A 12193-nucleotide genomic window follows, 5' to 3' on the forward strand; every position below is an offset into this window, starting at 1 on the left:
TCGCTTTGTTGAGTGTACTTTCCCTATCGTTTCCGACCCTAACGCCTAACGCTCTCCTGGCTAACGGCTCAACGGGCATTACAGATTGACTCGGGCTTCCTGCTCAACTTGGGTACTCTAGACTTTCTGGGTAGCAAACAATCACAGAACTGGAATTACTCCTAGAATTACTGGATAACAACATGACACAATACTTAGCATAATACACATCTGTAACAAATTGTGGGGAAAGAAACAAAGAATGGAAAAAAGAAGATAACTGGGAAGCAAAGGATTAGCTTAAACAGATAATCACAAGATAATAAACAATTTGAATGAACGGGAGGCTCAGCCTACCACAAAAAGAAAGAACAGTATAAACTGGCTAAGATGAAGTAGTAGATGAAAAATGCAACATATGGGAGTGGAAGTGCTATCAGAAAATAGATATAAAACAAAATAATGTTTGTTAGAGATAACATACTTTCAAAGTAATGAACACAACAAAATAATGGATAACTATGGCGGTATAACCGGCCAACTTGATTGAAAATAATTACAGTAACTTACAAACACTTACGTTCGAGCTCAAATGGCTCTGATACCAAATGGGGGTAAGCTACAACAAAGAGAGGTGCCGTCGTTAAGAGGGCACTGGGAGCGGAAGAGGGTATAGGTTACAAGTGCAGTGCTATTACAAATGTAAGCTAAGGGAAGAGGGGAGAAGAGAGCCATTCTGATTACAATTGTAGTTCTGAATACAAAGTAAAAAGCTCTGAGGTAGTTGTGAAAACTGAGCCTGCTGAAGACTGAGGCCAAGGATGCCTTATATAGAAGGAGAGAGCCTTGGATGCGTTCAGGAGACTGCGTCAATCTCGGAAGGTAAATTGCTTTTACCTTCAGGTGAATAACTTTTCAGCCGAAAGCAATAGTAATTCCAATAATTTTGTCTGGGCACTGTTGAGTGAACAGTAACTGGTCACTGTTTATGAACAGTGTTTTGTCCCCTTGTTTTACTGGAATAGTAACTCTTTATGGCAGCCTTGCGCATGCGGGTACTGTTCTGAATAGTAGCCGATTCTGCAAAGGTGATTCTTGGCATATATATATATATATATATATACATATATATTAAATTAGTATTAGTAGGAGGAACTAAGGAAATGCTGCTTTACAGTTGGATTTTTTTTTTAAATTATTAAATATAATATATATATATATATATATATATATATAAGTTCCCTATAGCTGATTTTTTTTTAAAATTTATTAAATATATAATATATTTTAAATATATATTAAATATGGGTGGGTCGGGTCAGGTTTGGCGGGTTTGTAATTTTATGACCCAAACCCAATCTGACCTGCTATAAAATATTTTTTTGTAACCCAACCCAATCCACCAATTACTAAAAACCGACCTAACACCCAACCCAACCCAACCCACATGGGTCAGGTTGGGTCGGGTTGAACCCATGGGTTTACAGCTGAATTTTTTTTAAAATTATTAAATATAATATATATATATATATATATATAAAAGTGCCCTACAGCTAATTTTTTTTAAAAAATTATTAAATATATAATATATTTTAAATATATATTAAATATGGGTGGATCGGGTCAGGTTTGGTAGGTTTGTAATTTTATGACCCAAACCCAATCCGACCTGCTATAAAATATTTTTTTGTAACCCAACCCAATCCACCAATTACTAAAAACCGACCCAACACCCAACCCAACCCAACCCACATGGGTCAGGTTGGGTCAGGTTGAACCTATGGGTTTGACAAATTATTATTATTATTATTATTAAATTGAGTAGAAAAAAATATAAATATAAATATATTAAAAAAACTTAAAGATTAGTATTAATGTAACTCCTTAAAGGCAAACAACACTAATGACTAAATAACAATAGTAATTTATTAGAATTTGTATGAACTAATTGGCTTTTATATAGGATAGAAAGAACTGGTTATTTAAAAAAATTTATTAATTATATAATATATATATATATATATATATTAAATTAGTATTAGTAGGAGGAACTGAGGAAATGCTGCTTTACAGCTGGATTTTTTTTAAAAATTATTAAATATAATATATATATATATATATATATATATATAAAAGTGCCCTACAACTGATTTTTTTAAAAAATTTATTAAATATATAATATATTTTAAATATATATTAAATATGGGTGGGTCAAGTCAGGTTTGGCGGGTTTGTAATTTTATGACCCAAACCCAACCCGACCTGTTATAAAATATTTTTTTGCAACCCAACCCAACCCACCAATTACTAAAAACCGACCCAACCCGACGGTTCGGGTTTGGCGGATTGGTGGGTTTTTTGCACACCCCTACACACGTAAATATTCCAACACATGTATGCATTATTTTTATCAATTTAAGAGTACAAGACAACGATTTAGATAGATATACAATAATTTTAGAAAATGTCAAGGAGAGAAAGGTTTGTGCATCCCATTTGCTACAATCATTTTTTTTTTCTTTCAATTACTGACAGAACTAGTAAACTATATATTTATTTAGCCAAAAACATATTCCAATAAGGAGTCTCTGAACATCATTTTCTGCCGGTCATGGGAAGCCGAAGCCGTTTACAGTTGTCCCTCCGTCAACACAAACAGTCTGACCGGTTATGTATGAAGCTGCAGGGAGGCATAGGAATGCCACCAAGGAAGAAACCTCCTTTGGCTCTCCTACACGTCCAAGAGGGGTTTGACAGTTAACAGCCTCCAAAAGCTTTTCATTGCTTAGATACTGCAAAGAAGATAATATAAATTGTCATGGTTATCATGATTCATGAAGTTCTTCCCTTTTAGGTTGGAACCTAACTCAGATAATGACCTTTCTGAAGGAGCCAAGATATTAGAATACTGCAGTAAGGATAAATTCGGTAAATTGTTCCCATTTCTTAGCAAATGAAAAAATCAAAACAGGATTATTTGTTACAAATGTTGTTTACTGAGAGTGTGCATTACACTAAATGTGTCATATGTCTTATTATCTCCCTAAGACATTCAACAATGACCAGATTTTAACAATCTTCAAGCACTAGCACACTTACAGTTTCAGCCAGGGGAGTTTTGATAAACCATGGCGCAACAGAGTTACTCCTTATGTTATCCTTTGCCCACTCACATGCCAAATTTTTTGCAAGTTGATTCACCGCTCCTTCAAATAAATATCAGACAGAAGCTGATCGCATTATTCGGTGTCACAGCTAAAATTTATAACCCATAAGCTTGCAATAAAAAGTTAAATAGCACAAAGAAATTACCTTTAGCTGCACCATATATAGATCCTGCAGTATATGTGGCTACTACACCAGCAACCGAAGAAATGAAAACAATGCTTCCTGCTTCCGAAGCTTTCAGAAGAGGATAAGCAAGTTGGCACATGTGATATGCAGATTCAAGATTGGTAGATATGAGAAATGAGAAATCTTCAGCTGTGTACTCCAAGGTCGGTTTTGATGTGGCCGTTCCCACATTGTTTATCTAAAACCGTATTAGATTAACTATAAATTGAATGTATCAACTGCGAAAGCACAAATGAAGCGGCTCTGGCCAAGTAATATTCCAATGCCATTTAAATTGTTCATCAAACATTTGTTGGAATTATACTTAAAAAGTAATAATTCAAGAGAAACAAATATAATACATCTATCAATTAACAATTATATAAACAATTATAAACAAATGCCACGCAAAACGCAGTGATGTAGAGGAAATAAAGTACTTACAAGGATGTTGAGTTTGCCATTAAACATGTAGGAGACTGTGCTCATTAGCTCCTCTCGTTGGGTTCGAGACACCACATCACAGATTGAACCAGAGACTCGAAATCCCTTCATCTTCCACTCATGTAAACATTCATTGAGTTGGGCCTCATTTCGAGAGCATGTATGTACAGTCGCCCCCAGGCTTGCCAATTCCTCAACGACAGCATATCTAGTCACAACACGTAGTAGTAAATAATATCAAATAAAAAGAAAAACTGAATAATGTATATTCTATTGTATTTAGTGACTTTTTTTTTCTAGGTAAACATGTAATATTCAATGAAAGCAGAGAATTAGAAACAAATTACAGGGGGAGGGATAGTCCCTTCTCTATCTCAAGACCAAACAAAAGAACACATTTAACTATGTCATGGTTAACAAAATAAACCTTCCTAAAAGTATGGCTTACAAATCACTAAGAGAAAGAGTCCAAAATTAATTTGGTTTCATCAATATATGTTAGGAATTTAACCTAATTATTCCTCAACTTATGAGAAATGAAAAATAGAGGAAAAATATGCGCCAAGAAAACTATCACATGACACAAGATATATGTGATTCGACAATGTGCCTGTGTCCACAGAGTTGCAGTGAGGAGAAAAAAATATAAAGGCAACCGTAAGGGATGGTTTTCAATACAATCATCAAACCTAATTTGTAGTGACCTATAAATACCCCAAAACAATAGGGTCAAATTGGGCAAACCTCCACTCCTTGGACTAAGTCTCAGAAAATGTCTCACTTAAAGTTGTAACGCTTCCAATTTAGGCAAGGTCAAATACCAAATCAAACACAAACCAGACTCCACATAGCCCAACAATATATTAGTTTAGTATTTAACGATTATGTTGTACAAACTGAAAGGCATGGATTGGGCTTGGTATAATTAACTTTCATAGCATAATTTCACAAAATCTATATCTATATATATATATATATATATATCTAAAAGCTGAAGCGTTGCGTTTAATGTTGTTGTGCTCTTGTTGAGCTACATTAGCGCCATATCATCAACCTATTTTCAATATTTTCTCTCTCATTTTTAATTATTTTTCTAGTTATTACTTTGCCACTTTACAATTACACCTTCTCCAATATTTACTTACTTTTACCTTTTTATCTCCCCACTACTTTATACCTTAACCTTACAATTTCTCTATCCCTTCATGTTCCTTTCATTTTGACTCTTCTTCTCTCCATTGTTTTACTATAAAAATTTATTATTTTTTCTTCCATTCAATCCATATTTTGCTCACACAAAAAGATGAATACTCTCTCTCTCTCTCTCTCTCTCTCTATATATATATATATATATATATTCTTTCTTTTGGTGGATGTTTAATTCTTTAGATTGATGAATTTTTATGTTTAACTACTTTAGGTTGATATAATTTGGTTACTGTATTTCTTACTAAGTGTAAGATAGAGGGACTAAACTTGGATACAAACCTTACAAAGAGGATTTTTTTTTATTTTTTTTATCATTAAATTATTGGCAAAACTAAATCTTATAATTCATATTGCAATACATTAACTTACTAGCTGAGCATGATTATGACAATATTTGGAGTGTTTAAAAATGATTTCCTTGTTGTTGATCTACCAAGAGTGTATTATTCTTTTTATTTTCGGATGAGAAAATAAATAGATCTTGGGTAAAATTCAAAACTCAATAGGATTAGACTAATGCAACATTACCCAAACTCTTCATAAATATCTAATTTGTTCCCTAAGGACAAACCACATTTAATATTGTTTGAACTTTCTCATGCTCCTTCAAATATTCTTCTACTTTCTTTTTCATCCTCGATTGTTACTTATTAAATATTTGTAATCTAGACATTACCTTGTGCTTATAATTGCCACAATACAATTACTATGAAATTTTATTGTGATTTGTGATAATTATTGCTTAATCTGACCATAAATTAGTTTTTGAGAAAATGAGCTCGAACCAAGTAAGGTGCAGTTTGAGTTTAAGGGATAATGTGGATAATTTCTATGTTAGGCTATTACTAAAGTTTTTTAGCAACCATGATCAATAACTTCTTAAAGATAAGAACTATTTTAGTTGTGTTTGTATTTTGATATATATTATTTTATTCTCTTTCTCTTCCTAAATAAATTAAAAATATCTCATCTCTCTCTTTACTCTCTCTCTCTCTCTCTCTCTCTCTCTCTCAAACCAGTCTAGAGGTGAAAGCGTGGCGGCGGTAATGATGATGGATCAGCTAGGTTTTGCTTGCGATTGTATGGGGTGTTTGAATTGGTGGTTTATGGATTTAAATTGGTGGGTTGGTTTTGAATAGGTAGCCGAATCAATGGTTTATGGGTTTAAATTGGTGGGTTAGGTTTGAATCGGTGGTTTATGGGTTTAAATCAGTGGGTTAGGTTTGAATTAGTGGTTTATGGGTTTAAATCGGTGTGTGAGGTTTGAATTAGTGGTTAAATTGGTGGGTTAGGTTTGATTGGTGGTGTTGGGCTTGGTTTCAGTGGTTGTTAGGCTTGTTCCAGTGATTTTTTGAGTTTCGGTTACTGCTAGGGGTTTGCTTGAGTTTCAATTTTTGGGAGTTTTGGGTTTTGTTTGCAGAGGCGGGTAGTTTGGGTTTTGGGTTTAAGTTTCAATTTGAATCGGTGGTTGTGGCGGAAGGTGGTGTGATTTGGGTTTCTCAACGGTGGTGGACTTGCTTGTTGGTTTGGGTGTGGGTTAGCTGAGTGTTGTTGAGTTGTTTGGTTTGTTTCAGAGGAAGAGATAAAAACGGAGTGGAAGTGAGAGAAAGAGTTGGAGAGGATGAGAGAGAAATGATAAATAAGTGAATAGTGTTGAAAAATAAGAAATGAAATGTATGTTGAGTTGTAAAATGGTATAGTAAAATAGATAAAATAATTTTTTAATATGTAAAATAGATATTGTTTTAGATACCTAGATGTGAATGCTCTTAAGTGTCTAAAATTACCCCAAACTTAATGAATGATTTTTTAATGGAAAATGTTAACAAATATCTTAGAGCATTAGTTTATGGAGTATTTTTAGAAACTTTTTATGGTAAAAGAAAAAAGTAATTGATTTTTTTAATAGTTTTTAATATTTATTATAAAAGTGATATTATAACTTTTTAAAATAGTTAATTAACAAATGCCTTATGGTTATGGGCACTCAATAACTGGATCCTATTTTATTTTACCCACAAATCTTTTCGGGTCAAAGTCATAGACTCATACCATAGAGTTAAATGGTATAATGCAGACATCCTTCCTAATAACAGGTTGGATATTTAGCCAAATAAATAAACAACAAATTAATCCTAATAAACAAGCAAGCTTTAATTGAAGCTACAAAACCAATTATGCAAACATAAAATCCAACCAAAATATGAAAATAATACCATAGCGAAAATAATATTGTTAGATTGCATGTTTTTATTATATTCTTTATACTTGCATGTTAGGTTCTAAAGTTTAGGATTTTATGTATTTAGAACTCTAATTTGTATTGTTGGCAAACCATGATCAAAACAATGTGTTTAGAAGTGTTTAAAACTAGCTCAAAGTTGTATGTCAATGTAAAGTTGGAATCGAGTTTAAAGCAGGAAGCACTGTGGCTTTCGCCCTGGCTCGATCGATCGAAGCTTAGGCTCGACCGATCGAAGCTCGGGCAGATCGTTTTTCTACAGATTCGTCCAACTCAGCCCTATTTGTTTTAAAACTTTTTTAGGGTTTCTTATTTGTCCTAAGTATAAAAGGCAAACCCTAGCCACGTTTTAGTGTTGCTCATATTGCGGTTTGTGTAAATCTCTTGTGAGATCTAGAGGAGTTTTCCTTTACACAAACTTTGGGTTTTCAAGGAGGAGATATTTTCTACACCTTGATGATCAATTCAGTTGCTGCCATTAAAGCTTAAAGACTACACAAGCGTGTGTGCTTGTAGCTGGTGGGAATCCAAGAAAGAAGGAGTCCGTGGATTCGGAGTTTGCACGTGGTCTTATCAGTAAGTTCTACTGGTTGGTAGCATTAGGAAGTCAAGCGGGGGTGCTTGTAAGTCCTTTTGTATGAACTTCGATTCTTTCAAGATAGTGGATTCAAGTTTACCTTGAGGATAGCTAGGTCAAATCTTCCCCAGGTTTTTACCGGTTTGGTTTCCTGGGTGATCATATCTTGTGTTATTTATTTTCCGCTGCTATACATTGATATGATATATTTGTGTTAACCTAGACTTGTTTAGTTGGACTAAGTAACAACTTGGCTAATTACCTAGGTTTAATCAATTGTTTAAGGGGTCTAAAAACTGTCATTGCAAAATTTCAATAAGATAAAAAATCAATTGCTTTGCCATCAAACAAATGTTAAAATTTCAAATTTGTGTGATCTAAAATTGTGCATAAAAAATAAGTTTATTGATCGAATAATAAATAATATTGAATTTGAACGAAATTTGATATATATATTTAAAACATAGGGAACATGAAATTCAACAAATAAATTTTCAAAATTCACGCTAAAAAAAGAGATATATGAAAAATTCCGCCTTCTTCTCTCTTTTTCATCCAATCAACTTTTTAAAAAAGTTGCAACAATTCTATAAGTGTGGCCATTTATAATTTATTTATCTATATTTAGAAATATTCAATAAAAATGCAATTCCAAGCTAAAATCGGAAGGAAAAAAAAAAAAGCATAGGCAGAGAAAGAACCCGATTCCTTTGGTTCCACCGGTAACAAGAGCGGTCATTCCTTGAAGGGACCACCTGCTTTCTCTGTTAGCCATTTCTTGTCCTGCCACTTATCTCTCTTTGTTGCTACAATGTTTGCTGTGTAACTAGTAGTGTTTTCTACTTCTCCGAATGGGTTCTATTTCTATTGGCCGTAGAGAAAATTTACTATGAAAGATGCATGTATCCAACATTTGAGACTTCTATGTGATAAGGCGAAGATTGTCAATTGATGATAAGGCGGCACTAAGGTTGTCTCAACTACTGACATCACACATGACGTGTCTTTGCCCACAGTTTTTTTCCCAAAGAAGTTTACTTTTACGAATTTTCATCAGGACAAAGTTTCGGAATTAGTTTTAAAAGAAACACTTTCAAACTCTCTTAAAGTAAAATAAAATAAAAATTGAACAATTTAATTGCATATTTTTCATGTTTTTAAGACATATGTTAAGTTTTATTCAAATCAGATATTATTTGTAATTTATTTGTTATTTGACTTGTAATTTTTTTATGGATAAGTTAAATTTACAAAAACTTAAAAATTAAACATTTAATTAATAACATAATTATTAATATTTGATCTTTTTAAAATTTTACAAATAAAATAATAAAAAATAAGAAAATCTAATCTAATATTAAATTTATCAAAATTTATATTTAATAAAAAAATATAAAAAAGGCTTGAAGGTTTGAAGAAGACCTTATCTGTTGATCCATGGGATCTTTCAAATCAATCATTCAAAAGTGGAAATTAAATATTATGAAACATTGAACTTTTATATTTCTGCTCAATGATGGTAAAGAAGTTGGATTTGGCTTTTTAACAACAAAAAAAGTAAAGAAAAAAGAAGTTGGCCTTGGCTTGGGAACCTTTGTGATGGCGACACGTGACATGTTGCCATCACAATTCACAACGGTCCTTTGCAAGCATTTGACCAGTTTTGCGTAAAGAAGTTTAAGATGCGATTGGAATCTCACATTCTTTAAGACGCGATTGGAAAAGTGATACAAAATTTAGACTTTTTTTTTTTTTTTTTTTTCCTGAACAATATTTTCATTTAATTGTTATTATTGTATGCATTTGATAGTTTATGATTTTAGTTTATGATTTTAAATTATCAAATGTAGATTTTTTTTTTTCCAACTTAGGAGATGTGGGTAGTTTTTTTGGGTTGATTATAGAATTTGAGAATTTGGGAATGATGAAATTGTTGGTGTTAAATGATTTGGTCAAATGGGTTGTTGGATTAGTATATGGTGCAGGGGTTGGATCAAATTAATAGAGCTGAAATATTTCATATCGGCACCTAATCCGGTACAGAAATGCCTACATTTTGTGCTGATTTAAAAATGGACCCATACCGAAAAACATATTGGATTTTCACAGGAAATTTCATACCGGATAAAAAAAAGGTTTTTAGATATAAAAATATCTCTCTCCATTCTTTGTAACTTACTGAGTACTGACTAGCTCTTGCTCGCATTGCCATCATCATCAACATGTTTTCGTTGTAGTTGTCACCACGCCACACAACGTTCGTCCTCCACCATCTTCTTTCTTCTTCGGCTCCCACATTGCAGTAAATCTTTATGAAGCAATGTGGGCGCAACGGTTTTCTCCTTAGGAAAAGGGGAGTACGCCTAAGCTGAGTGGACCGGTCTGGGAAAAAGATGAAGTCGCCACCTAGATTAAGTTTAGGAACCATAAATATAACCCCTTTATGTGGAAGGACTGATCTTACTATTAGAGTATCGGTTCGGAGTTTAGGTATGGGGATGGAAAGGTGTTAGGCACCCAACCTTACCCAACCCGTGGGTCGGCTTCCAATCATTGTGTCTTACGTCTTAATCTCATTAAAGGCTCATTCAATATTGTTATCTATACACACACACACACACACACACACTAGCATACATCTAGCAATCAACATAACATCAATCATCCCAAAACCATAACATACATCTATCATGGCAACTCATATCAAACCTAGCATACATCTAACATGCATATTTCATATTATCACATCTAAGGCAGCAAATAAACAAGACATAATCAAAGAATTGTTGGGGAGTATCAAGAATATCAAGAATACAGACATATTCCAAGTTCACATACCATATCTCAATCAAATACATGTACATATGAATGCATGTTTTACCTTACTTATCTCGTTGCACCATAACACCTCAACACCTATGCATCAAAAGCATGTTCAAATTCTCATGAATGCTCATGTGATTCATCAAAGCATAAACCCTAATCATCAATCTATCAATTCAAGCATGTGACACATGTTATTCTACTAACCTTAGACCAAAACATGTGAAAACTAAACTCAAGAAAACCTAAATAGAGGATTGAAACTAATCAAAACTCACAAAAAAAGCAAGAACCCTAAATTTGTTTTTCTGGGCACAAGTATGTGTACACATACATGAGGTATGTGTGCGCATACTTAAGTATGCATACGTAGCCTTTAATACAGATTTGAAAAACTACATTTTTAGAGATTTAATCAAAAAAACAGATAACATGTGAGATCAAACAAGCATGTTAGAAACCCTAAAAAAATTAAACTAGCCTAAAACAAAAAACATAAAGCATCAACATATACAACAAACATGAAACAAAACAAACAATTAAACTAAACTACATTAAAACATATCAAACCAACCTAGGAATTGAAATAAGAACAAAAGAACAAAAAGGACTGTTTATAAACCACCTAAAATCATATTAAAACATGTCAAACATAATTAAAAACATCAAACAAATCAAATATAACAAATGGAGAAACTATATCAAGAAAATCTTGTGAATCATGTTAAGCAAAGTGGGAAACCATGGAAAAGAAGCTCACCTTGGTTTAGAATCATAGATTTGAAGTTGTTTAACCGACCTCTTAGTGCCTACAACACAAAGATGAGATTGACGACAACAATAGTTAGTAATCACAACTCAAGAACAAGAGTTTTGAAAAAGGTTTTGAAAAATCAATTTTTGGAAAATAGTTTCTACCTTAGAACTAACGAAAGAGAGGTTTTTAATTTGTAAAAAACATGCTAAGGGGCTGTGTGTGAGTTTTAGAGAGGAGAATTAGGGTTTTAGAGAAGATGAAAGCTAAAAAATAACTCTCTCTAGCTAGGGTTTTAATTGGAGGTATAAGATGAGTATTTATCAATTAAAATTAGGGTTTTCAGACTTTTTAATGATCTTTGGACGTTCTCAAGGGTCTATGGGCCGGCCCACATCAAAGCATTATGTTTTGGGCCCTTAAAATGAAGTTTTAAAACCTAGAAAATCGAACTGTCCAATTAGCCCAACTTGAAATAGTCATACCTCACTAAATATAAGTCCAAATTAGGCAAAATTTGTGTTCACATTGAAGCCCAAGAAGTCTACTTTCCAATGAAATAAATCTCACTCAAATATGCTTTGTGGATCAAACATTATGGTCAAAATAGTGAGCAAACGTCATTTTTTAGTATCAATTTCAAAGCGATTTGAAAACTTTTGAGTTGTGATTACTTCCAAACTATTGTGAACTCTTCAATTATCCTTGGTTGACATATGTCAAGCTAATCATTGGGGCGAGGGACCAAAATTTATTAATGGGTACAAAATGTGGTATCTACAAGCAATTTGTTTCCACCAGTTCTTGATTGTAGATCTTATTCCAGTAGACG

The 12193-nt window shown here is 33.0% G+C and overlaps 1 protein-coding gene across 1 annotated transcript; it reads right to left on the reverse strand.

The window, feature by feature from the left end:
• Positions 1 to 2452: 2452 nt before the first annotated feature.
• LOC115985493 (tropinone reductase homolog At2g29150-like) lies at positions 2453 to 8662 on the reverse strand. Its single transcript, XM_031108435.1, has 5 exons — positions 8486 to 8662; positions 3757 to 3964; positions 3292 to 3511; positions 3079 to 3185; positions 2453 to 2771 (listed from the first exon to the last, which is right to left on the reverse strand). The coding sequence occupies exons 1-5, from the start codon at positions 8557 to 8559 to the stop codon at positions 2589 to 2591; spliced, it is 792 nt and encodes a 263-aa protein (XP_030964295.1). The 5' UTR covers positions 8560 to 8662; the 3' UTR covers positions 2453 to 2588.
• Positions 8663 to 12193: the final 3531 nt, after the last annotated feature.

Source organism: Quercus lobata, chromosome 1, assembly GCF_001633185.2.
Source record: "Quercus lobata isolate SW786 chromosome 1, ValleyOak3.0 Primary Assembly, whole genome shotgun sequence".
Lineage (NCBI taxonomy): Eukaryota > Viridiplantae > Streptophyta > Magnoliopsida > Fagales > Fagaceae > Quercus > Quercus lobata.

Bases quoted from the DNA above. Each gene is read 5' to 3' on its own strand.
- LOC115985493 (XM_031108435.1), bottom strand. From the start codon at position 8,559: ATGGCTAACAGAGAAAGCAGGTGGTCCCTTCAAGGAATGACCGCTCTT. The intron at 3,512-3,756 runs GTAAGTACTTTA...ATACGGTTTTAG, and splicing joins ATGGCAAACTCAACATCCTT to ATAAACAATGTGGGAACGGC. The intron at 3,186-3,291 runs GTAATTTCTTTG...ATTTATTTGAAG, and splicing joins TATATATGGTGCAGCTAAAG to GAGCGGTGAATCAACTTGCA.